At 39.4% G+C, this 23,399-nt stretch overlaps 1 protein-coding gene across 10 annotated transcripts in view; it reads right to left on the bottom strand.

Moving 5' to 3' along the window:
* Nucleotides 1–23,399, bottom strand: part of MLIP (muscular LMNA interacting protein) — a 295,821-nt gene that overhangs the window by 187,478 nt on the left and 84,944 nt on the right. The window contains exon 1 of one of the 10 annotated variants that reach the window (XM_061397827.1): nt 4,347–4,425. The exons of 8 other annotated variants lie outside the window; for them this stretch is intronic. In XM_061397827.1, the coding sequence (XP_061253811.1) occupies nt 4,347–4,394 (48 nt within the window). In that variant the 5' untranslated portion in view covers nt 4,395–4,425. Of the gene's footprint in view, nt 1–4,346; nt 4,426–23,399 lie in introns of those variants that run through there. One more of the 10 variants, XM_061397822.1, reaches the window with a different exon arrangement.

Raw genomic sequence — 23,399 nt, forward strand, 5'->3', positions numbered from 1 at the left:
AACTACAAGGGACTAAAAATAGCTGTGTGCATGCACAGTTGGGGCAAATTATGGACTGCTGCTAAGTTGCTTCAGTGGTGTCCAACTCTATGAGACCCCATAGACTGCAGCCCACCAGGCTCCCCCTTCCCTGGGATTCTCCAGGCAAGAACACTGGAGTGGGTTGCCATTTCCTTCTCCAATGCATGAAAATTGAAAAGTGAAAGTGAAGTCGCTCAGTCGTGTCCAACTCTTAGTGACCCCATGGACTGCAGCCTACTAGGCTCCTCTGTCCATGGGATTTTCCAGGCAAGAGTACTGGAGTGGGGTGCCATTGCCTTCTCCAAAATTATGGACAAGATACAGAAGACAAAAAAAAAAAATTAGTTGCCACTTTTGAAGAACTGGGAGCAAAAGCAGGGTACTGCACATGCCCCCTGCATACACCACCACCAAAGCGGTGAGCAAATCAGCTAAGCCACCCCTCCTGCCCAACCCCTGGACTCACCACTACCCTCACCCCACATAAAGAACCAGCTCACCCCCTTTGGTGAGTGAGCCAGCAAGGGAATCTGTTACTTGTTTTTGCTCCCCTCTGCTGCAGCGGGGGCTCCAATAAAGCCTTGCTTAAATTTCTTGTCTGGCCTCTAGTCAGTTTCCATTGATCAAGGAGGCCAAGAACCCTGGTTGGGAACAATACTAAAAATTCCACCTAAAACATAAGTACATGGGTAGGGGGAGAAAGTTCTTCCTAGCATGAGAGTACCAACTAAAAGTAGAAATAATATCAGAGTTAGAAAAAAATGAATCCTAATAAATGCCAAAGCCATCAGATAGAAGGCTGAGAACAGCACATTCAGTCTCAATGCCTCCTCATAGATTGCTAATTAATTGCAAGGAGAGAGGAAATATTTTACAGGAGATGAATATGGTAGACATCAACTTATACAAGTAATCAACATGAATGTCAACAAAAAAGTAGCAAACTGAAATCATGTGCTTTCTTATGTGATAATAACAGGAATACATTTCTTGTATTTCATTCTAGATGAAAATAATAATCTGAATCTCATCATGAGGGAACAAACAAAAACACCCAAATTAAAGGACTACCAAACGAATACGCTGCAGTCTTCAAACTGTCAATGTCAGAAAAGACAAAAGTTGAGAAAATGTCCTATATAAAGAAAACCAAAAAGACATACATCTAAATAGAACACATGACTCTGGGTTACATTCTGAATTGAAAAGAGATGATGCTATAAAGAAGATTGCTATAAAGAGTAGTTCACTAATTTTGCATTAATCCAAGCAAGAAAGAATGAGTTTGGGATGAAGGTATAAGCTGTGGAAATTAATATAAAACATATGTTCAAAAACAATACTATATCTATGCTAAATTTCCTAAATTTTATAACTGTAATGAGTTATAGGAAGAAAATTTTCTTGTAATTAGAAGATTCATGCTGAAGTATTTCGGGATTAAATATTGTGATGTCAACATCTTACCCTGAATTGGTTCAACAAAAATGATGATAGATGATGATGATGGTGAAGATAGAGATATAAAGCAAATATGGCAAAATGTTAAATAATTGGTGAATCTAGGTGAACATTATTTGATGTTCATTGTACATTTCTTCGAGTTTTTCTGCAGCTTTGACATTTTTAAAATAAAAAAGTAAAAAGTTTGAAAAGAATATATCTATTAAACATTTTTAGTTTTAATTATGCATACCTCAGTTTTTAAAAATCAGAAATATCAGCTATCAACATGCTATAATGAATCCTTTGTTAGCCTGAAGCAAAAATACAATTGAACTGTCACTACTTTCTTATTTCAAATGCACAGAGAGTTATTTGGCAATAGATGCTAATCATACTGGCTTATTTAAACTGATTTGTTATGACAAGATGTCCTGGGAAAGAACAGGTGTAGGGGAATCTGAAACTTTGCATAAGAATAAAATTTACAGTTAAGAATAGAAGACAATACACTTTAGGGGAACAAGGGGCAGCAAAGAGGGCAGGTTGGAGGCACTAATTTTGCTCAGACAAGGAAGTATGGGTTTGGGACCAAGGCAATAGCTGTGGAAGAAGTGAGAACTGGAGAGACTCTATTTTCAGATCAATGATGAGGCTGATGGACTGAATGTGGGGTATGAGAAAAAAAGAGAGGAGTCAATGGTTGCTCCAAAGTTTTGGACCTGGATAAGAAAGTAAATGTGAATAGATGCTTACAGGAGGATGAACACTGGTAGGCAGGATGAACACTGGTGGGCAGCTCTGTACACAATGATTTCTTCAAAGGAAGGGAGGATGGAGGGCTTCTGAGATGAAGGTTCCATTTCTTGATCTGGGAGACGCTTTAAAGTGACATCACTACAGATGCTATGGACATTAAAAGAATAATAAGGGAACACTGTGTATGAGTGTATGACCACGAAACTATCAACTTTGGGTGATTATGTGTCTATATAGGTTCATGTATTACAATGAACATATCACTCTGGTGGGAGATGTTAAAAATAGGAAAGGTTATGGATGTGTGAAGGCAGAGGGTATGTGGTAATCTCTGTACCTGCCCCTCAATTTTACTGTGAGCCTTAAATTGCTCTAAAAAATAAAGTCTTAATAATTTTCAAAAATGGTTAAATAACATCTCACATGGCCATACACCAAGTAAATGGTAAACCTGGAACTCAAATCCAGATCTTTCTGATGCCATGGCAGTGTGATCTTAACCAATATCCTACAATGCTTCTCAGAGAGATGCCTCTCAGAGATGTAACTTGCGACATGACCAGTTGGAAATGAACAGACTGACTCAAGAGAAAGGAGTAGGCTGGAGATGCACTCTCAGTGAGCCCCGTCTTGTCCTTCGGTTGGTTACCCACTGAAGGAGCTCCCATCTGGAGACTGGGATTTACTGAAGGTGAAAAGTCTCCCACAGGTGCAGTTCCTGGAGAAAAGCCATCTACAGGCTAAGCGCAATGGATTTGAAATCAGACCTATCCATGTTATTAGATCTTCCAAGAAGTATGCACTTGTTGCAGAATCTGAACACATTTCTATAGTAACTTGACATCATCTCAAAGAACCTTCAAGTCGTGACATATGTAACTTCCAGACAGAAAATAAATGAAGTCAAGACAAAATTTTATAGAAGTTCACAATAGCTGAATTTCTGGAATAAAAACTTAGTATTCAACCGCTCCCTTGCCTCTGAGATAAAAAGGCCTTTACAATAACAAGGATATATTGGGAACAGTTACAGCTGTGCTACCCTGGGGGAACAAGCTTAAAAGGCAATGAAAACACACTAATCTTCCCAATTTGACACATTCTAGAAGAATAAAAATGCCTGAAATTGCAAGACAAAGACCACCTCTATCCTTATTAACCAAAATAAAAAAGGTCCCTAGCTATTTCACCTGTACACATATCCACCTGCTAGAAGGCATAGAAAAACAATCAAATCACTCTGGAATGCATTCATGGTGGATTAGATAAATCCTTTTCTCTCTGTCCCATTTCACTGGCACCTAGGTAATGTGACCCTGACTGCATGAGCAATGCCTCACAAATAGAAGCTGCCGGAACATTCAGTACCCATTCAGTATGCCATCCTCCCAGGCCTGATATACCCAATGCCCAGTGTAATTATATACATCACCATAAACTATGCTGTTATCTCCAGCTACTACTATGGATAAGTCTCAGTTTCAAAGGACACTATTGGAGAGAAAAACACAGAATGAAACTTCATAAGTGGAGTGCAAAGTGTCAACTGAAGAGTCTAGGAATGCTTGAATGCCAGGTTAGGAGAGAGAGAAGGGTGGGATAGGGAAAGAGGGAGAGAAAGAGAAAGAGAAATAGCAGTGAAGTTCAAAGAACAGCCAAGGTAGGGAAGTGAGAACTGTGGCTTTTGATTTTTGCTCTCCTAATGCATAGCTAAGAATATGTTAAGGAGTTAGAATTGCATTTTGAAATACATTTCAATACATTTCAAATGTATTTCAGTATGTTTCAAAACACTTCAGAGTTTAGTTACATCGTAAACAAAAATTAATTCCTTATTAAATTCATGATGCTCCCTCCAATCCACAATTTACTCAAATGATTTTTTGTTACATAAAGTTACAGTAAAATCAACTTTTCCTGGAGTAATTCTAAGTCGAGCATGCATCAGTCCACAGTAACTTGAACATCTGTCACCTGCTACATTATAAACAGTCACATCAACTACAACATACTACCATGATATGAAAGAAGAAACACGAAGACAGGAGACAGCATTGTCAATGTCAAAATCATGACACAGTAACAATAATAAGGAATTTCACTAGTAATGCCAGAGAACTCACAGAACATTCCAGTCCAAAGTACCAGCTGCCCACGGAGCCTGGTGCCATGTGTCAAGCTGGCAGAGGTCGAGAGAGCAATGGTTGTAACAACAAGGTTAGGGTTAGCCGACAGACCCTAATTGGCAAACACTCGCCGGTGTCAGCTGCTGATACTGATGAGCTGTGAAGATGACAAAGCACTGTACAATCACGCCCCCCCTTTCTCCTGCCTCCCCAACAACTCTGGACCAGAAATAGAGATGCATCTGTTATTCAAATCACATCTGAATATATTAACCTATTTCAACCTTAGTGTCGTTCTAAGAAAAATTCTTTGCCTGGAAATGGAGGGAAGCTCTATTTTAAAGGTTATGAAAAGGGCCTAATCTGTTTTGGTTGCAAACGTGTTGTTTAGTCACTAAGCCACGTCCTTCTCTTTTATGACCCCAGGGACTATAGCCCGCCAGGCTCCTCTCTCCATGGGATTTCCCAGACAAGAATATTGGAGTGGGTTGAAATTTCCTTCTCCAGGGGATCTTCCTGACCCAGGGATCAAATCCACACCTCCTGTATTGCAGGCAAATTCTTTACCACTGAGCCTGCAGGGCATCCCTGGTATGTATGTATATACGAATATGTTCATATGTACATTATGTGTATATATCAAATAACTAAGGCTGACAGAAACTCCTCAAATTGAAAGCCTTAAGTACAGCCTCAAATTTACAATAACATCCATATTAAATTGACACTCTCGAGTCAACTCAAGCAATTTTTCTAGGTATCATCTATGTGCCAGGGACGAAGGAAATAAAAATGAAAAGGTCTACTTTTGCTCTCACTTGAATTCACAGCCTTATGAGAAAGGGAAAGTCACTCAGTCACGTCTCTTTGTGACCACATGAACTATATAGTCCATGGAATTCTCCAGGCCAGAATACTGGAGTGGTTACCCATTCCCTTCTCCAGGGGATCTTCCCAACCTGGGCATCGAATCCAGGTCTCCCATACTGCAGGTGTATTCTTCACCAGCTGAGCCTTATGAGAGAAAGAGGCAAACAGAAAATATTGCACAATGAGGTCACCACTACATTAACCCACCAGTGGGAGAAATGCTCTGCATATTCAGAGTTGGGGAGAAGACACTGGCAGTACACAAATTTTTTAAAAAGGATTTATAAGTTAAATATATATATTTTAAGGGCTCCATATAGAGCAGCCTTTAAGAACTGGAATAATTAGCAAGTTATGTAAGGAGAAAATTCACAGAATGAGCAACAGAAATGACAAAAACAAAACAGGAAAAGATATGCAATCTGCCTCCTAATCAGGAAAGTGCAAATGAAGCGCATAATGAAATGTCATTTCCTCCCCAACCAAATTGGCAACACTAGATGCTGCCAGGATGCAGAGGAACAGGTAATGTCACACACAGCTAAAGGCAGAGTAAGGCCACCTTAGAAAGCAGTTTGGTAGCGTCTCAGAACAGGAGACCGTGGGTACATGCCATGACCAGCGATAGGTGCACAGCCTAAAGAAACTGCTGCACACGGCCCAAGAAATCACGTACCTGAATATTGTATTGATGCTCTCCATTAGAGGAAAACGAGAGTCCAAAAGCCCATAAACTTAAGAATAGATAATTAAGTGTGATGAATGTATCCAATGAAATAGTACAAAGCAATAAAATTAATTCCCTAGAATTATATCAACATAACAATATCCTGAAAATAGACTATTTTGAAAACAAGCAAATTATAAAAAAATAACTTCCATGACATGATTTGTGTGGTATTCAAATAAAACACAAACTAGCTACATATAGATTACAGGTGTATTAGTATAAAGTGCTCATGAAAATCATGAACACTAAACCCAGGACAGTAAACTATCCTGAGAAAAATATGATAGAAAGAGGGAGATAAGAAGTTTCCATTAATGTTTAAAGATCATTATTGCTCTTTGTTATGGATGGAACTACTGTAAGATACTAACAATAAGCTCCAAAAATGAAACAAATCAGAGGCAAACAAGCAATTGGCTCTGCCTCAAGATAAACGACAGTGAGACTAGAGTGAATAAAATGATAATGAGTCATTGGTGGTGGTGGTGGTTCAGTCACTAAGTCGTGTCCGACTCTTGTGACCCATGGACTGCAGCCTGCCAGGCTCCTCTGTCCATGGGATTCTCCAGGCATTACCTGGCATCAAAAAAAAAAAAAATCTGCCATGGAGAAGTCAAAATGTACTAAAAATTTTTGAGAAAAATATTTTGATCCCAACACCGATTTAGAGGGTCCGCTGCTTTCTGTTCATTGATTGCAACTGAGACTGAACAGTCAGTGTGATCAAATACTCTGTATAATCTGCACAAGCACTAAAGGTGCCCTTTTTCATCTCCTCCAGTGGAAACCCACAAGTGTCTTATGACTATGAAGGCAGCACCTCCCCAGGATCTTGCTCCTCTCTTGCTCCTCTCGAAAATCAGATTGCTTGAAAGCAACTCACTTTCAGGGCAAAATCTTTTTGTGATACTGAACAGTGCTGGATCCCACTGTTAGGGTTAGGCTGAAAGGAAGAGAGAAACTGCATCTGTCTATTGATACCTCCATGCAGCAGTTCGGCAGTGCAGTAAACAAATACTTATTAAGCGCCAACTGTGTTCCTGCCACTGTCATGAGCAAATGGAGGGAAAATTACACATGATCTATTGCTTGCAGGAAGATCCGAGAGGGACTCGCAAATAAACAAGAGCACGGAGAGGGATCCATTAGTGCCAGAGGAGACCAGGGGAGGTGGGGAGATAGGTCTGAACAATAAAATAAAATAAAACAGCACTTTGCAGAAGTTTTAAAGGGCACTTCAGGCAGAATCCCAAAGTCATGAATCTTAGGGTTGGAATAGAGTTCATTTAAAACAAGGTCTCTGAGATCAGGGTGAGGAAGACTGGGGGAAAGAGGGCATAAAAGGAGATGAAATAAATGTTCTTTCACCAAGCCTAGTGATGAAATCTCAAGCAGGAATAAATGGTGTGCCTCAGGTAAAAGAGAAAGTGCACAGTACTTTCAGAGTTTCTTTTGGTTCTTTGGATAGATGGTATATCTATCTATCTACATAAATTTTTTTTCAGACAAATATTTATGTATCTATCTATAGGATAGAGAGGTCAGAAATAAAAGCTACCTATTTATGGACAATTAATCTTTGCCAAAAGAAGCAAGAATATACAATGGAGAAAAGACGGATTCTTCAAAAAGTGGTGCTGGGGAAACTAGAGAGCTACATGTAAACGAATGAAATTAGACCATTCATTCAAACCACATGCAAAAATAAATTCAAAATGGATTAAAGATCTAAATGTAAGATACTATAAAACTCCTGGAGGGAAATATAGGCAGAGCATACTGACATAAATCACAGTAATACTTTTTGGATCAATCTCCTAAAACAAAGGAAATAAAAGCAAAAATAAACAAATGGGACCTAATTAAACTTAAAAGCTTTTGCACAGCAAAGAACACCATCAATAAAATGAAAAGAAAACATACTGAATGGGAGAAGATACTTGCAAATGATGTGATCAATAAGGTCTTAATATACAACGTATACACATAACTCATACAACTCAATATCAAATTGAAAAATGGGCAAAAGAACTGAACAGCAATTTCTCCAAAGCGGAAATGCAGATGGTCAACAGGCACATGAAAAAGTACTCAGCATCACTAGTCATTAGGGAAATGCAGATTAAAAGCACAATGAGACATCACCACACACTTACAAGAATGGTTATCCTCAAAAAGAACACAAATAACAAAGTTAGCAAAAGTGTGGAGAAAAGGGGAACCTCATACACTGTTCGTGGAAAAGTAAATAGGTGCACCACTGTGGAGAACAGTATGGCAGTTTCTCAAAAACTAAGAATAAAACTATCATGTGACCCAGCAATTTTACCCCTGGGTATATATCCCCCCCCCAAAAAAAAAACCCAGAAACTAATTTGAAAAGATTCATGCACCTCAATGTTCATAAGCAGCATTATTTACAATAGCTATTTACAATTGTAATTTACAATTACAATAATTGTACAATCATTTACAATGGAAGCAACCTAAACATCATCAACAGATGGATGGATAAAGATGCAGCATACATACTACTCAGCCATAAAAAAAAGAATGAGATACTGATGTTTGCAGCAATGTGGATAGACTCGCAGAACCTTATGCTAAGTGAAATAAGCCAGACAGAGCAAAGCAAATACTGTAAGATATGAGTAACCTGCAGAATCTAACAAATACAACAAACCAGTGAAATAAAAAGGAAGCAGAATCAGATTCACAGATATAGGGAAAAAACCAATGGTTACTAGTGGACAGCAGGAAAGGGAAGGGGTAATAGAGGGGTAGGGAGGAAAGGGGGTTATTAGATTATACTAAACCATGTCTGAAGGACGCAGAATCAGATTCACAGATACAGAGAACAAACCAGTGGTTACCAGTGGAGAGTGGGAAAAGGGAAGGGGCAATATAGGAGTAGAGGGGAAAGGGGGTTATTAGATTATACTAAACCATGTTTGTGAAGCTTTTGATAACTACAAAGCACTATAGAATTTAAAGAATCATTCAATTTAAAAACCTTTTTAAATTAAAAAAAAAGTTTCTGCTGGTTCTCTTAGTAGTTGGTAACTTTTTTTTTCTCAGATAAAGATTTATATATATATATATATATATATATATATATAGCTGTAGAGATGATAGATAAATATGTGCTGACTTTCTCAATTGTGTCACACTCTCTGCAGCCTCATGGACTACAGCCTGCCAGGCTCCTGTGGTCTGTGCGATGGAAGGAAACTTCTAAGAACAGGATACTCTATACCCAATGTCAAGACTTCCCATCCTGTGCTGGGGAGTAGATTCATCCCCACCAGCTTTCTAACCTTCGGTAGAAGTCGACTCCGTACAACAGTGTTGTGCTGGTGGCATTTGAAGGAATGCAGTAAGAGGGGCAACATCTAAGAACCAACACAGAAGGAGGAGGGGTGACAACCAGAGGGATGGTGGAGGATCCGTCAGGGCAGGGAGGGCAGCAGGAGGCTATAGGGACGGAGATTACATGATCAAATACTCATTTCCCATAATATGGGGCAAGGAGAACCAAGGCAGCTTATCTGGAAATTAATGGTGAAGATGACAGTTCAGAGCTGAAGTGCTTTCAAATATTCAAGACATCATAGCTGCTGTCATATGCATGTTATACACACACACACACACACACACACACACACATGAAAGACTAGATTGATAGTACAAATAACAAATGCTGGAGAGGGTGTGGAGAAATAGAAACCCTTCTGCACTGTTGGTGGGAATGTAAATTGGTGCAGCTGCTGTGGAAAACATTATGGAGGTTCCTTGAAAAAACTAAAAATAGAATTACCATATGATCCACAATCCTACTCCTGGGCATATATCCAGACAAAATTATAATTCAAAAAGATACACAGAACCCTATATTCATAGCAGTGCTATGCACTATAGCCAAGACATGAAACCAACCTAAATGCCCATCAACAGATGAATGGACAAAGAAGAAACAGAACATACATACAATGGAATACTACTCTGCTGTGAAAAAGAACAGAATAATGCCATTTGCCGCAACGTGATGCAACTAGAGATTATCATACTAAGTGAAGTAAGTCAGAAAGAGAAAGACAAATACCATAAAATATTACTTACATGTGGAATCTAAATTATGATACAAATGAACCTAAATATGAAACAGGAACAGACTCACGGACATAGAGCACAGACTTGTGGGAGGGATGGACTGGGAATTTGAGATTAGCAAACGCCAACTATATATTTAAGATGGATAAACACCACAATACTACTGAACAGCACAGGGAAGTTTATTCAATATCCTGTAATAAATCATATTGGAAAAGAATTTGAAAATAATATCTATAACTAGATCACTTTTCTGTATACCAGAAAGTAACACAACATTGATAACTTTATTTCAATTAAATTTTTTTTCACAAATTTCCTAGTAGAAGCATTTACATTTTAACTTTAGTAGTACCCAATATAAAACACAGTAGATGGCAGAAATCATAGTTCTGCACTTACTAAAACACGATTCAGTATACAGTTAAATTTGACCTATTATACAGAGTGAAGTAAGCCAGAAGGAAAAACACCAATATAGTATACTAACGCATATATATGGAATTTAGAAAGATGGTAACAATAACCCTGTGTACGAGACAGCAAAAGAGACACTGATGTATAGAACAGTCTTATGGACTCAGTGGGAGAGGGAGAGGGTGGGAAGATTTGGGAGAATGGCATTGAAACATGTAAAATATCATGTATGAAACAAGATGCCAGTCCAGGTTTGATGCACGATACTGGATGCTTGGGGCTAGAGCACTGGGACGACCCAGAGGGATGGTATGGGGAGGGAGGAGGGAGGAGGGTTCAGGATGGGGAACACATATATACTTGTGGTGGATTCATTTTGATATTTGGCAAAACTAATACAATTATGTAAAGTTTAAAAATAAAATAAAATTTTTAAAAAAATTTGAATTTTAGATAAACACCAAATAAGCTTTTAATATAATTATGTACCAAAAAATATTTAGAATGAAGAATTTTTTAGTATTAGTGTGTTCCAAATAGTGTGTTCAACATACTGAAACTAAAAATGTACCTGTCATTTATCTGAAATTCACGTCTATTTGCTAACGTGGCAACACCAGTTCCATCTTTTGTGCCAAGGCCCAAACAAGAGCTAGACATCTCCTTTTGTCTACTAATTATCTGTGTGGTATTTTATAAGCACAATTTTTAGGGAGAAAATAGGGGAAATTGATTACAAGTCTGTTTTCAAGCATTGTTAATCTAATCTGTGAAAGCCTGAAGCAGTAGGTGTCTCAAAGGCTTTGATACAACAGAGTCCCCTGCTTGTCAGGAGCAGTAAATGGAACCAGTTGAAATATTTCTGCCAAAATGACAGCAGGTCAGGTGGTCACACAACCTATTCAGAGTCATTATTCCATTTTTCTGTCAGATTGCTGAGTGAAAATGAGAACAACCTGGACCAGGATTGCAGAAAACTGTTAATTTTGACCTGAATGTAAAGCTATTTTCTCATTAATGAAAAAAATGGTTCATAATCCTCAGTAACAGTTGAAATAATCTAACTACATGTCTGGCAAGAAAACATATGTCCTGAGTCATGTATTCGGAAGATAAATGCTCTTGACTGAGCTTTATTCATCTGTTTCTTAAAGCATTTACTTGCTTGCTTGCAGACTTTATAAATGCTCTGCTGAGGTCAGCTGGTGCTCTAAGCTGATGCTGCTATGGGCCCCATTTTTTTTTATTAGTACATAAACAGAACGCATTTACATTTTCCTCACATTAATAAGACAGTCTTTGACTGCTATAGTTTCATTCACTCAGTCATATCCAACTCTTTGCAACCCCATGGACTGTAGCCCGCCAGGCTCCTCTGTCCATGGAATTCTCCAGGCAAGAACACTGGAGTGGGCTGCCAGGCCCTCCTCCAGGGGATCTTCCCAACCCAGGGAGGGAAACCAGGTCTCCCACATTGCAGGCAGATTCTTTACCATCTGAGCCACCAGGGAAGCCTGACTGCTTTAGAGGGTGTGGTTTTTTAAACATCCTGCCAATTTTAATTTTTTAAGGAAAAGTAGAGTTTGGTATGCTTTTAAAGCAAGACCATGTTGAGTAACTATTTTGAATATTGAACATATTAATACAGTCTACTTTTTATAGGTTCACCAGAAATGGTCTAAATCAGGGGTCTGCAACTAAGGTCTGCAAGACCAATGTGACTTGCCACCTAGGCTGGAAAATGAACTTTTAATGGAATACAACCACACTCAATGTTTATTTATACATTTTTTTTTTGCTACAGCCACAGGGTTGAGTAGTTACAGCCTTTAAAGCCTGAAATATTGACTCTCTGGTCTTTACACAAAAGACTTGCCAACCTCTGGTCTAAATAAACACTTGCTACCAGGCAAGGGGACCGATCACTCACCTAGAGCTGACTTGGCAGCTTTGATAAGTCAGGCCTTGCATAGTGAAGAGACAAAGTTCAAAACACTGTCAACTTGGAAAAGTCTCCTCAGGCAAGGACAACAAAAATAAAATAAACAAATGGGACTACATCAAGCTAAATGCACAGTGAAGGAAGCCATCAACAGAAAAGGCAACTGAATGGGAGAAGATATTTTCAAATGATATATCCAACACGGAGTCGATACAAAAATATATAAAGAACTTACATAACTAATACGAGAAAACCGAATTGTTTAAAATGGGCAAAGGAGCTGAGTAAACATTTCTGCAAAGAAAATATACAGATGGCCAATAAGAAAAGGTATTCATCATCACTAATCATCAGGAAAATGCAAATCAAAACCACCCTGAGAAAATGCCTTATCACATGTCAGATGGGCTACTGTCAAAAATACAACAAATAACAAGGACTGGTGAGGATGTGGGGAAAAGGGATCCCCTGTACACTGCTGAAGAAAATATAAGTTGGTTCCATCACTAAGGAAAACAGTATGAAGGGTCCTAAAAAAACTGAAAATAGAACCACCACGATATGATCCAGCAGTTACACTCATGGGGATTTATCCAAAGGAAACTGAAACACTGATCTGAAAAATACTATTAGAGTTTCAAAACACTAATTCGAAAAATTCATTGCAGCACTACTAACAATAGCCAAGATATGGAAGCAATCGAAGTGTCTATCAACAAATGAACAGATTAAGAAGACGTGGTATACACACAGAAACACACAGATGATGGAATATTTCTCAGCCATAAAAGAAGAATAAAATCTTGCTATTTGAGATAACATGGATGGACCTGGAGAGTGTTATGCTAACTAAAATAAGTCAGACAGAGAAAAACAAATACTGCATGATGTCACTTATATGTGGAATCGAAACAAACAAAACAGAAACACTCATAGATACAAAGAACAAATTGGTCGTTGCCAGAAAGCAGGGGTTATGGGGGCACGGGTGAAATAGGTGAAGACCAGTAAGAGGCACGAAGTCCCAGCTATAAAGAAACTCAAGAGAAGAGAACGTACACATGGGAATATAGTCAACAATACTGTGTGGTGACAGATAATAGCAGTCTTATCGTCCTGACCATCTTTGTGAAATGCATAAAAACAGCAAATCAGTATGTTGTACACCTGAAACTGATAAAATCCTGTATGTTAATTATAACTCAAAAATAAATAATATAAAGAAACATATGGAAAAATAAAAAGAAATCAATCGTGGTGATGATCACACAGGTATGTAGTGCGCTAAAAACCACTGAATTATACACTTGATATGAGTGAACTGTATGGTGTGTGAACTTTATCTCAATAAAGCTCTGTACACACACATATAAACACGCACACCACCTGCAAAGGGGCAGCCTCCTCACTCAGCCTAATGCAAAAACCATTTTTAGTGGGTCATTCACCTCCATCTTGCACTCCTGGCAGTGAAACTAGATAGTTAGTTATCTAGTTGCTATAAGAATCAAGTTCGACTCAGTTTGATGTCTTTCTCCTTTTATCTTTTTGAAACTAAAAAAATCCTTTAAAGTTGCCTCTGGCACATCACACCCTCACTGCCCATCAGAAAATACTAGTCAAAATCAATCTTAGAAACACTACCAACCAGTCTCCATCATCAGTTAATACACTTTCGTTTGGGGAATACAGGAGATACATACTTTTCACACAGGGCTGTTTTAGATGAAACTGTCGTATTCAGGCTTTAATCTTGGTGGTGCCTCCAGCACACTATGCAAAATTTATTCTCTGAAGCTTGGGAAAAGCCACGGGGACCATCTATTGGGCTTCTCTCTGTGTCCAGCAAACACTGGTCACAGACACGCCTCACTGCAGAAAATAAATGCCTTACACTGCATTTCTTTTCATGCCATTCTACTGGCAGTGCCCTAGAGATGCTCTCCTCCAGAAAGATGGTCCAGTGGCCTTTCCAAATTTGTTCAGACAAAGCCCAGAGACAACAACTGGGTGTGGATTGGGTAGAGGAAAAGTGTCCACACTTGCCTCTGACTGCACAGTCAGCCCATGATTTTCAGTTAGATTTATGGTTACTGGGGGTGCGACTGGTGGCTTTGGGAAGACCAATGGAAATTATTCTGAAGAGCCTTAGGTATTCCACCCTAATTCACCCAATGCATCCATTCATCCCAAGCTCATGAGAGTAGGAGAGGACAGGTGACTGCAGAGAGGTAAGTGCTTCCCCAGGGAGGAGTCAGAAATGTATCATCTGATGCTCACCAGAACTGGAGGCTTTAGTAGACTAAATACCTGTGAAGTCATTCACTTTATTATTGAAACATTCTTAACTGGGACACAAATGATATTCTCATTCTATGAAACACTTGTCACCCATTAAAATGAAACCCATTAAAATGGTACTGTGATGATGAAATATTCAAATCCACTCTTCCAACTGTAGTGAAATGAAGGACAAATTCAAGTCATGGATTGGCTTTGAGGACTGACGCTTGGAGCGATTAACTGGCAGACTCTAGGCTCAGAGTTATTGGGAAAACTCCCTTACTGGCCTGGGAGACCAGGAAGCCCTCAGGAATGAAAAAGGAAGGAGCTCTTTGTGAGATGTCTCTGAAGTGATAACTTGCCTCCTGACTATGGACCCATATCAGTTAGTTCAGTCGCTCAGTCACGTCTGACCCTTTACGACCCCATGGACTGCAGCACGCCAGGTTTCCCTGTCCATCACCAACTCCTAGAGCCCACCCAAACTCATGGCCATCAATTCAGTGATGCCATCCAACCATCTCATCATCTGTCGTCCCCTTCTCCTCCTGTCCCCAATCCCTCCCAGCATCAGGGTCTTTTCCAATGAGTCAGTTCTTCGCAACAGGTGGCCAAAGTATTGGAGTTTCAGCTTCAGTATCAGTCCTTCCAATGAATATTCAGGACTGATTTCCTTTAGATCCTGGTTTGATCTCCTTGCAGTTCAAGGGACTCTCAAGAGTCTTCTCCAACACCATAGTTCAAAAGCATCAATTCTTCAGCACTCAGCTTTCTTTATAGTCGACCCATATCAGTAGTGGTCCAAAAAAAAAAAAATGCCCCTTTTACTTTTTAAAATATGTCAAGTCTGGAAGCATCATGGAGTCTTTCAATAGTTACTAACAAAAATCACTAATATGTATCAGATAAATGGTATACGGCAGAGATTTTCAACATTTAGCAGACATGATAGAAATCCTATTTATAATAATGACATACTTAAAAGCTACTGGAAAGAATTTGATCATAAACAAGGCCCTACTGTACAGCACAGGGAACTCTATTAACACTGTGTGATAAGCCACGTGCATATGCACACAGCCACTCAGTCCTGTCCGACTCTTCGCGACCCCGTGGACTGTAGCCCACCAGGCTCCTCTGTCCATGGGGATTCTCCAGGCAAGAATACTGGAGTGGGTTGCCATGCCCTCCCCCAGGGGATCTTCCCAACCCAGGGATTGAACCCAGGTCTCCCAAATGCCAGGCAAATTCTTTACCGTCTGAGCCACCAGGGAAGCGTGATAAACCATAATGAAGAAGAATATAAAAAAGAATGTACTGATATACATATTTACGTATAACTGAATCACTTTGCTGTATAGCAGAAATTAGCACAACATTGTAAATCAACTATAGTTCAATATAAATAAATAAATATGTGATCCAACTGGTAAAAGATCTGATGTTGCTCTTAAAATTCAACAAACCAATCACAAATCTATCTCCACACAGTAGACAAAAACAAGGACAAATAAGCATAAATCGCCTTGAACAAACATTCAGTAAGAGATACACAAGCATCTCTCTGATTATTATTCAGGGACTTAGGAAAACCTTTTTTCTCAAATGAAAACAGCAGCTGTGCTTTTTGCAAATAAAGAAGTCAGAACTCTTGAAATTTATGAGCAAATTAATGCATTTCTGTCTATAATAATAATTTCCATGTATCAGCTGCTCTCCGTGTACCAGGCGTTTTCCATGTAGTGTTTCTCCATCCTCACAGCCTGAAGGCCCCCTATGATTTCAGACAAGGGAACTGAACACTCGCCTCCAGCAGCGTACCTAACAAGTGACACACTGAGGCTTTGTTGTGCTGCTCTGGTTCCCCAGTAGATGGAAGTTTCTAGTTCTAAGACGGGAACAAAGAGACACACCCATTCATTTGCATAAATTAGGGTAAACCCATTTCTTTCTCCAGGGGATCTTCCTGATCCAGGGATCGAACCTGAGTCTCCTGCCTTGCAGACAGGCGCTTTACCATCTGAGCCACCACGGAAGCCCAAGGCTTCTTTCAGTTAGGGACCAACCTCAACCCAGTATATAAAAAGTATTCATCTTTCAGGACGACAGCTTAACTAAGGTACCTCCACTGTGATCAACAGCTGTTTGTTTTTGAAAGTGAGATCATGAAAGCTAACAGGAAAGCAATGTGACTTTAGGCCCTACTGTACAGCACAGGGAACTATAGTGAATATCCTCTGATAAATCATGATGGGAAAGAATATTAAAAAGAATGTTTTTATATGTATGACTAAATCACTATTCTGTACAGCAGAAATTAGCACAGCATTGTCAATCAACTAGACTTCAATTTTTTTTTTTTTTTAATGTGGCTTTAATTTCCCTTTTCAGGGAATTCCCTGGCAGTCCAGTGGTTAAAACTCCACACTTACACTGCAGAGGGCACAGGTTCTATCCTTGGTCAGGGAACTATGATCCTGAACACCAAGTGGCAAAAAAAAAAAAAAGATTTCTATTTTCCTCCGGAAAGAAAATCAGTCCTCGGCCGTTCACCTCCCAGAGCTGGTCTGGAGTCCTGCCATGATTAGTGGCAGAAGTCTCCCATCCCCATTCAATTCACAGGTCTGCAAAGTGCCAGCAGTTTCCAGAGTGAAGCATTCGGTTCACTATAAAATCAATTACCTTATCCCATCTATAGAGCAGGTACATTCTGGCAGCTGTTTGTCTATCGTGCCTTGAAAAAAATAACCATAAGATAATGAACTTGGTGGAATTTCTACTTTAAAACTCTTGGAAAACATGACTTAAGAAAGTACGGCTCAAAAGCAAAAGAAATGACTGAAGGAGAAACTGAAGACAGAGTAAGCTTAGTCTGGTTAAACACACATGAATGCTAGACTATTTATGACCAACTTATAAAAAATTTTATTATAAATTATGGAGTTAATATGTGACAGCAAACCTGAAAATGGGCAATGAAATGTAAGTTTTAAGTGAGCCTGGGTTGCACCTCTATGTAGCTGTGATTATGCCACTAGGGAATCTGTTAGAAATGCAAATTCTCAGGCCCTACCCCAGATGCGCTAAATCAGAAACTCTGGAGATGGGACTGAGCAATCTGTGTTTTAGGAAATTCAAAAATTTGAGAACCACTATTCTAAGGCTCATGAACTCAGTGTTCTCATGTACAAGAATTGACTAAACATACACTTGGACTGCAAGGAGATCAAACCAGTCAATCCTAAAGGAAATCAGTCCTGAATATTTGTTGGAAGGACAAATACTGAAGCTGAAACTCCAATACTTTGGCCACCTGATGCGAAGAACTGACTCATTGGAAAAGATTCTGATGCAGGACAAGATTGAAGGCAGGAGGAGAAGGGGACGACAGAGGATGAGATGGTTGGATGGCATCACTGACTCGATGGACATGAGTTTGAGCAAGCTCTGGGATTTGGTGATAGACAGGGAAGCCTGGCATGCTGCAGTCCATGGACACAGTTCACAAAGAGTCAGACATGACTGAGTGACTGAACTGACTGACTGATACCCTTAGGGCTAACCAAAGGAAAAGTGAACCACAGTAATCTTCAATTTATAGAAATGAAAAGTTTACTTTCAAACTATTTTGGTTTTCTATAAGAACATAGCAAAATGAACTAAAATGCTCAGCCCAACCCACAAAACCAATTTAACTTCTAAAATTAGAACTCTCATACTAAAAATGCAATTTAATAGGCATTGTAACAGAATGTCCTTTCAGAAGTAACTATGGAAAATTGAAAGCTGATACATGTGAGAGGTCAAGGAAGGAGAAAAGGTTCTCCCAACCCCTCTCCCCCAAGGCTCCCACCCCCACTTCTGTGCCAACTCCACTGGAAGAGAAGGACAGCGTTTGAAAACGGAGCAGAGACGGAGTTCCCCCGCCAGAAGGCAGTGAGTGATGACTACTGCATTGGACCTCTGACAACATATGGCAAGGCTGAGGGATGAATGGCAAAAATCTCCAGAGATGTCAAGGCTACTAGTCCCCTGTTGCTGCTGCTAAGTCGCTTCAGTCGTGTCCAACTCTGTGCAACCCCATAGACGGCAGCCCACCAGGCTCCCCCGTCTCTGGGATTCTCCAGGCAAGAACACTGGAGTGGGTTGCCATTTCCTTCTCCAGTGCATGAAAGTGAAAAGTGAAAGTGAAGTCCCCTAGAAGCTGGAAAAAAGTCAACAGCAGCCCCTGAGGCAAAAGAAAAAGGAATGCTTAGAAAGAGTTTATTTGCATCCAAGAGCTGTTTGTTACCAGGCATTTGAAAGCAGAAACAATGAAATCAATCACTAGATACACTTACACAAACCAGTCACAGAGGAGAGGACAGCTAGAGTACTTCTGATGACAGATTCAGACAAGACTTTGTTCTTGCTCCACATAAAACTCCCCAAAAGGTATCACAGAGGTATCTCAATGTAAATCACAGGATGCTTCAAGCAACAGAATGCTGGGAAACTCTGAAACCTGGTTACTAACCAATGGACACCACCATCAGCAGTGCATCATCTCATTTGGCATGTGCAGAGTCTAAGGAGCCAGAATTAGCTTCATGCTGAAGCAGAAAAGACAGATGCCTAAATCATGGGATTTGAAGTCCAACATGAAGGTCTGTCTACCCCCAAATTATAACATATAGCTCAAGAGGTCAGGTTTTTTTTTAAACTTATATCCATATTAATGTTATCTACAAAGAAGTTATTAATACCTAAGTGTTTCTGCCATTCCTCAAAGGATCTTTGAAATCTCTCTCAGCGTTAACTTAAAAACTAATTTAAGAAAAATGGTTTCGCTGCCTTAAATTTACACCCTTTTTCTTTTAATCCTAAACAGTTTATCTCATCATGACTTTTGACTTTTTCTTAAAATCTGCTATTGAAGGATAATGATGTATCATGGACTCAGAAGATCAGGACTCTGTCTATGAAGAAAACTAAGCTTCCCCAGGAAGCTTTTGATATTATAAATAGTTTGCAAATGTTTTTATAGCCTACGGAAGAGACAACTTTGATAGAGAATGCATCCATGCATATTTGATTTTGTCTTGTTTGTTAAACCATATACCACTATTACAGGAAAGTATATACCCCCATAAAAGAGGACCATACACTACTTGAATTTCCATTATTATTTTTTGCAAGCCATTTCTCTCTCCCTGAAGGTCTTATTTTAAAATGCAAACACCTAGGAAAGAAGTAATGCATCGTCACCTACAATTTATAGCAGTGGAATATATATTTTGTTTGCATTAATCCTTAAGTGAAATTTAATATTTTCTTCAATTATGAATATAATCACTGTAGAATTAGCACTATAACTTTAATTCCTAAAGAAATCAATATTTTTATATCACATTACAAAATAACATTACAGATATAGCAAAATATCACCGATTACTACTTGAAGTTATAAGAGTTATTAGACCTATCTCCAAATCTTGCTATTTAATGAACGAAGCACATATTACTACATCACAATTTTAAAAAATATTCTGATGCCTGTATTTCAATATAAGTGGTTTCCTTTGTTGTATGTATTTTATAGCAGGCATGTAAAAATCATATGCTAAGAAGGGAACCATCAACTTCCAAGACTGAAAAGAGGTGGCTCAAAAAATGTTACATAATGAGCTCATTTATTACATATATTTTTAAATTAAATTGTAGTTGATTTACAATGTTATGTTCGTTTCTGTTGTATGGCTAAGTGACTCAGTTATACATATACATATAGTCTTTTTCATATTCTTTTCCATACTGGTTTATCCCAGGGCATTGAATATTGTTTCCTGCGCTGTAGAGTAGGACCTCATTGTCCATTCATTCTAAATATACTACTCAATTCAGTTCAGTTCAGTCGCTTAGTCGTGTCCGACTCTTTGCAACCCCATGGACTGCAGCACACCAGGGCCTCCCTGTCCATCACCAACTCCCAGAGCTTACTCAAACTCATGTCCATTGACATGATATTATCTGCTAATCCCAAATTCCCAAATCATCCCTCCACAACTCTCCCTCCCTCTTGGCAACCACTCTTATGTCTGTTTTCTGAGTCTATTTTCTTTTTGACCATGGCAGCAAAAGATTACAGGATACCATATTAGCTGTTGGAAAGAGTTTCTCAAGGTTAGAAGGCAAATTTCATGTGTAATAAACTCGGCACACCTTGCCTTTTCCAGAAACAAAAGCAGGAACATAGTCCTCTTAAAGGCACATTAATTACTCAAGCTGTGAGCTTGGAAATCATGAGTTGGATGCACCTACTCAGCTTCCCAGCTGGCTCAGTGGTAAAGAACCTGCCTGGCCAATGCAGGAGACACAGACTGGATCCCTGGATCTGGAAGACACCCTGCAGAAGAAAATGACAACCCGCTCTAGTATTCTTGCCTGGGAAATGCCATGGACAGAGGAGCCTGGCGGGCTACTGTCCATGGTGTCTCTAAGACTCAGACATGACTTAGCAACTGAGCATGCCTGCACTCTGCCTCTACAACCAAAACATCAGCAGAGAATCTCTGGGTAAAGCAGTCCAGTTTAACAGTTTACTATTATACAGGATGTCAACCATGGAGCAGGTAGGGAAAGAAAGAATGGAAAATCTGACATTATATCAAGCCGAGCTAGTCCCAGCATGATGTTAAGTAGCTGAGAAAATTGAAGGAGAAACAACAAAGCAGTGAATGAGGCAGGAAGCTTAGTCAGGAGATGAGCTGGACAGCTCTCCAGGGAAAACAGTTGAGTCGTGCGTGGGTGTCACAAATGGTCCATTCCTTAACACTTAGCACTGAAAAGTAAAAGCAATCATTTCATGAGGTCTACCTGGGAAGGGGGCAGAGAGAGAGAACTAGAACAAAATGAATAACTATGGAGGACACATTGGCACAAGATGAAAAAAGCTTAGCAGAGGGGGGAAAAAAGTGTGTTGAATAAGTCAACTTTGAACTTGACCACTTCATAGTTTTTCACAAGTTTGCACAGAACCTTATTGTTGAAACACTAGGTTGTGGAAGTCGTTTAGTCGCTAACTCATGTCTGGTTCTTTTGAGACCCCATGGACTGTAGCCCTCCAGGTTCCTCTGTCCATGGGATTTCCCAGGCACGAATACTGGAATGGGTTGACACTTCCTTCTCCAGGAGATCTTCCCAACCCAGGGATCAAACCCACGTCTTCTGCATTGGCAGGCGGGTCTTTAACCACTAAGCAAGAAATATGATATAGTTTAATCTCCAGTTGTGATTTAGTCCATTATGTTTGAATTAAAAATATAGCTGACTTGAGTCTTTTTTAAAGATATTTTCGAAATAATTTTGGAATTAACAGCATTATTTTCATCATCACACAATTGTTAAGGTCTCTACCTGAATGTTTATGTAAATATATCTGTACTATTTGCTATCTGTAAACATCTCAACAAGAAAGATTAAATTACTTAATTGAGAAGCAAAGAATAATATTCATTGAATAATGTTGAAATCGTCTCAAGAAGAAACAAATATATCTCCTCTTTCTAATAAGCAAATAAAGTGGTATAAAAATATAAATAAAATGAATGAAACTGTGACCTCTGGGCTCAGACCTGGAGACACAAGGAGAATTCTTAGGATGCCTGGAAGACAATAAACGTGAAGTAGCCTATCCAGTGTGTGTGTGTACTAATCAGGGCAATGAAAACGCCTGGGGTAGCATACACCACTGACATCTGTAGGTGAAGGAAGGATGTAGAGGACGTCGGTCATATTGTCCTCTTCCCTGTGATGCTTCCTCACCGCCAATCACATCTTCCACCTTAACTACCCTGGGAGTTGACATGGTCCATCTACCTGGCAATGCACAGGAGGCACACACCTGACCACACTTAATCCCTGATTTTCAATCTTGGCTTTGATATGTGAGTCAATATTGTTTCAACCTAAACTATATAAAAGTTTGATTTGTATCACTTATCCAGTTCTAATGAAAATCATGAAGATAGTTAATGTTTCATGGCTTCCTGGGTTTTCTCAGTCTCCGCCTACAGTGTTCAAAGTATAGGCTGTGTACAGAAAAGCTTTTAACTTCGTGACTTGAATATTAAAAGCATAGAACTCACTGTGGGCAATTAGCCCTCTAACCTAAAAGAATCTCAAAATGCTGATGGCTTGTTTAGAAGAGAACAGTAAAACTTAGCCTGAACTTGGAAAAAGTGATCAAACCTAATTCTAGAGAATGAATTGAAATGAGCTGATGATTTTAAAGAAGGACAGATTTTTGAAATCCTGAAGATGGTGGAGGAGCAGGTGGACATGGAGTACATCTCTCTCCATGGATACATCAAGAATATACCTTCAGACACAGAAATACATGCAGTACACCATCTGAGAATGGACAGAAGCACCTGACTAGTGGAAAAGAAAATATAGAACCAGTCAAAACTCAGTAGAACAAAGGAACTAGGGGGAAAAACAGAAATGTTAGTAGGACTGGAACTGCCCTCAGTGGGTGGGGGAACTGAAGCAGGGGTCTGATCCCCACAGAGGGGCCATTGCCTGAGTCAGTAAGTAAGTGTTAGTCACTCAGTCCTGCCCAACTCTTTGCTACCCCATGGACTGCAGCCCACCAGGGTTCTCTGTCCATGAGATTTTCTAGGCAAGGATACTGGAGTGGGTTGCCATTTCCTTCTCC

The sequence above is a fragment of the Bos javanicus genome, chromosome 23, assembly GCF_032452875.1.
Source record: "Bos javanicus breed banteng chromosome 23, ARS-OSU_banteng_1.0, whole genome shotgun sequence".
Taxonomy (NCBI): domain Eukaryota; kingdom Metazoa; phylum Chordata; class Mammalia; order Artiodactyla; family Bovidae; genus Bos; species Bos javanicus.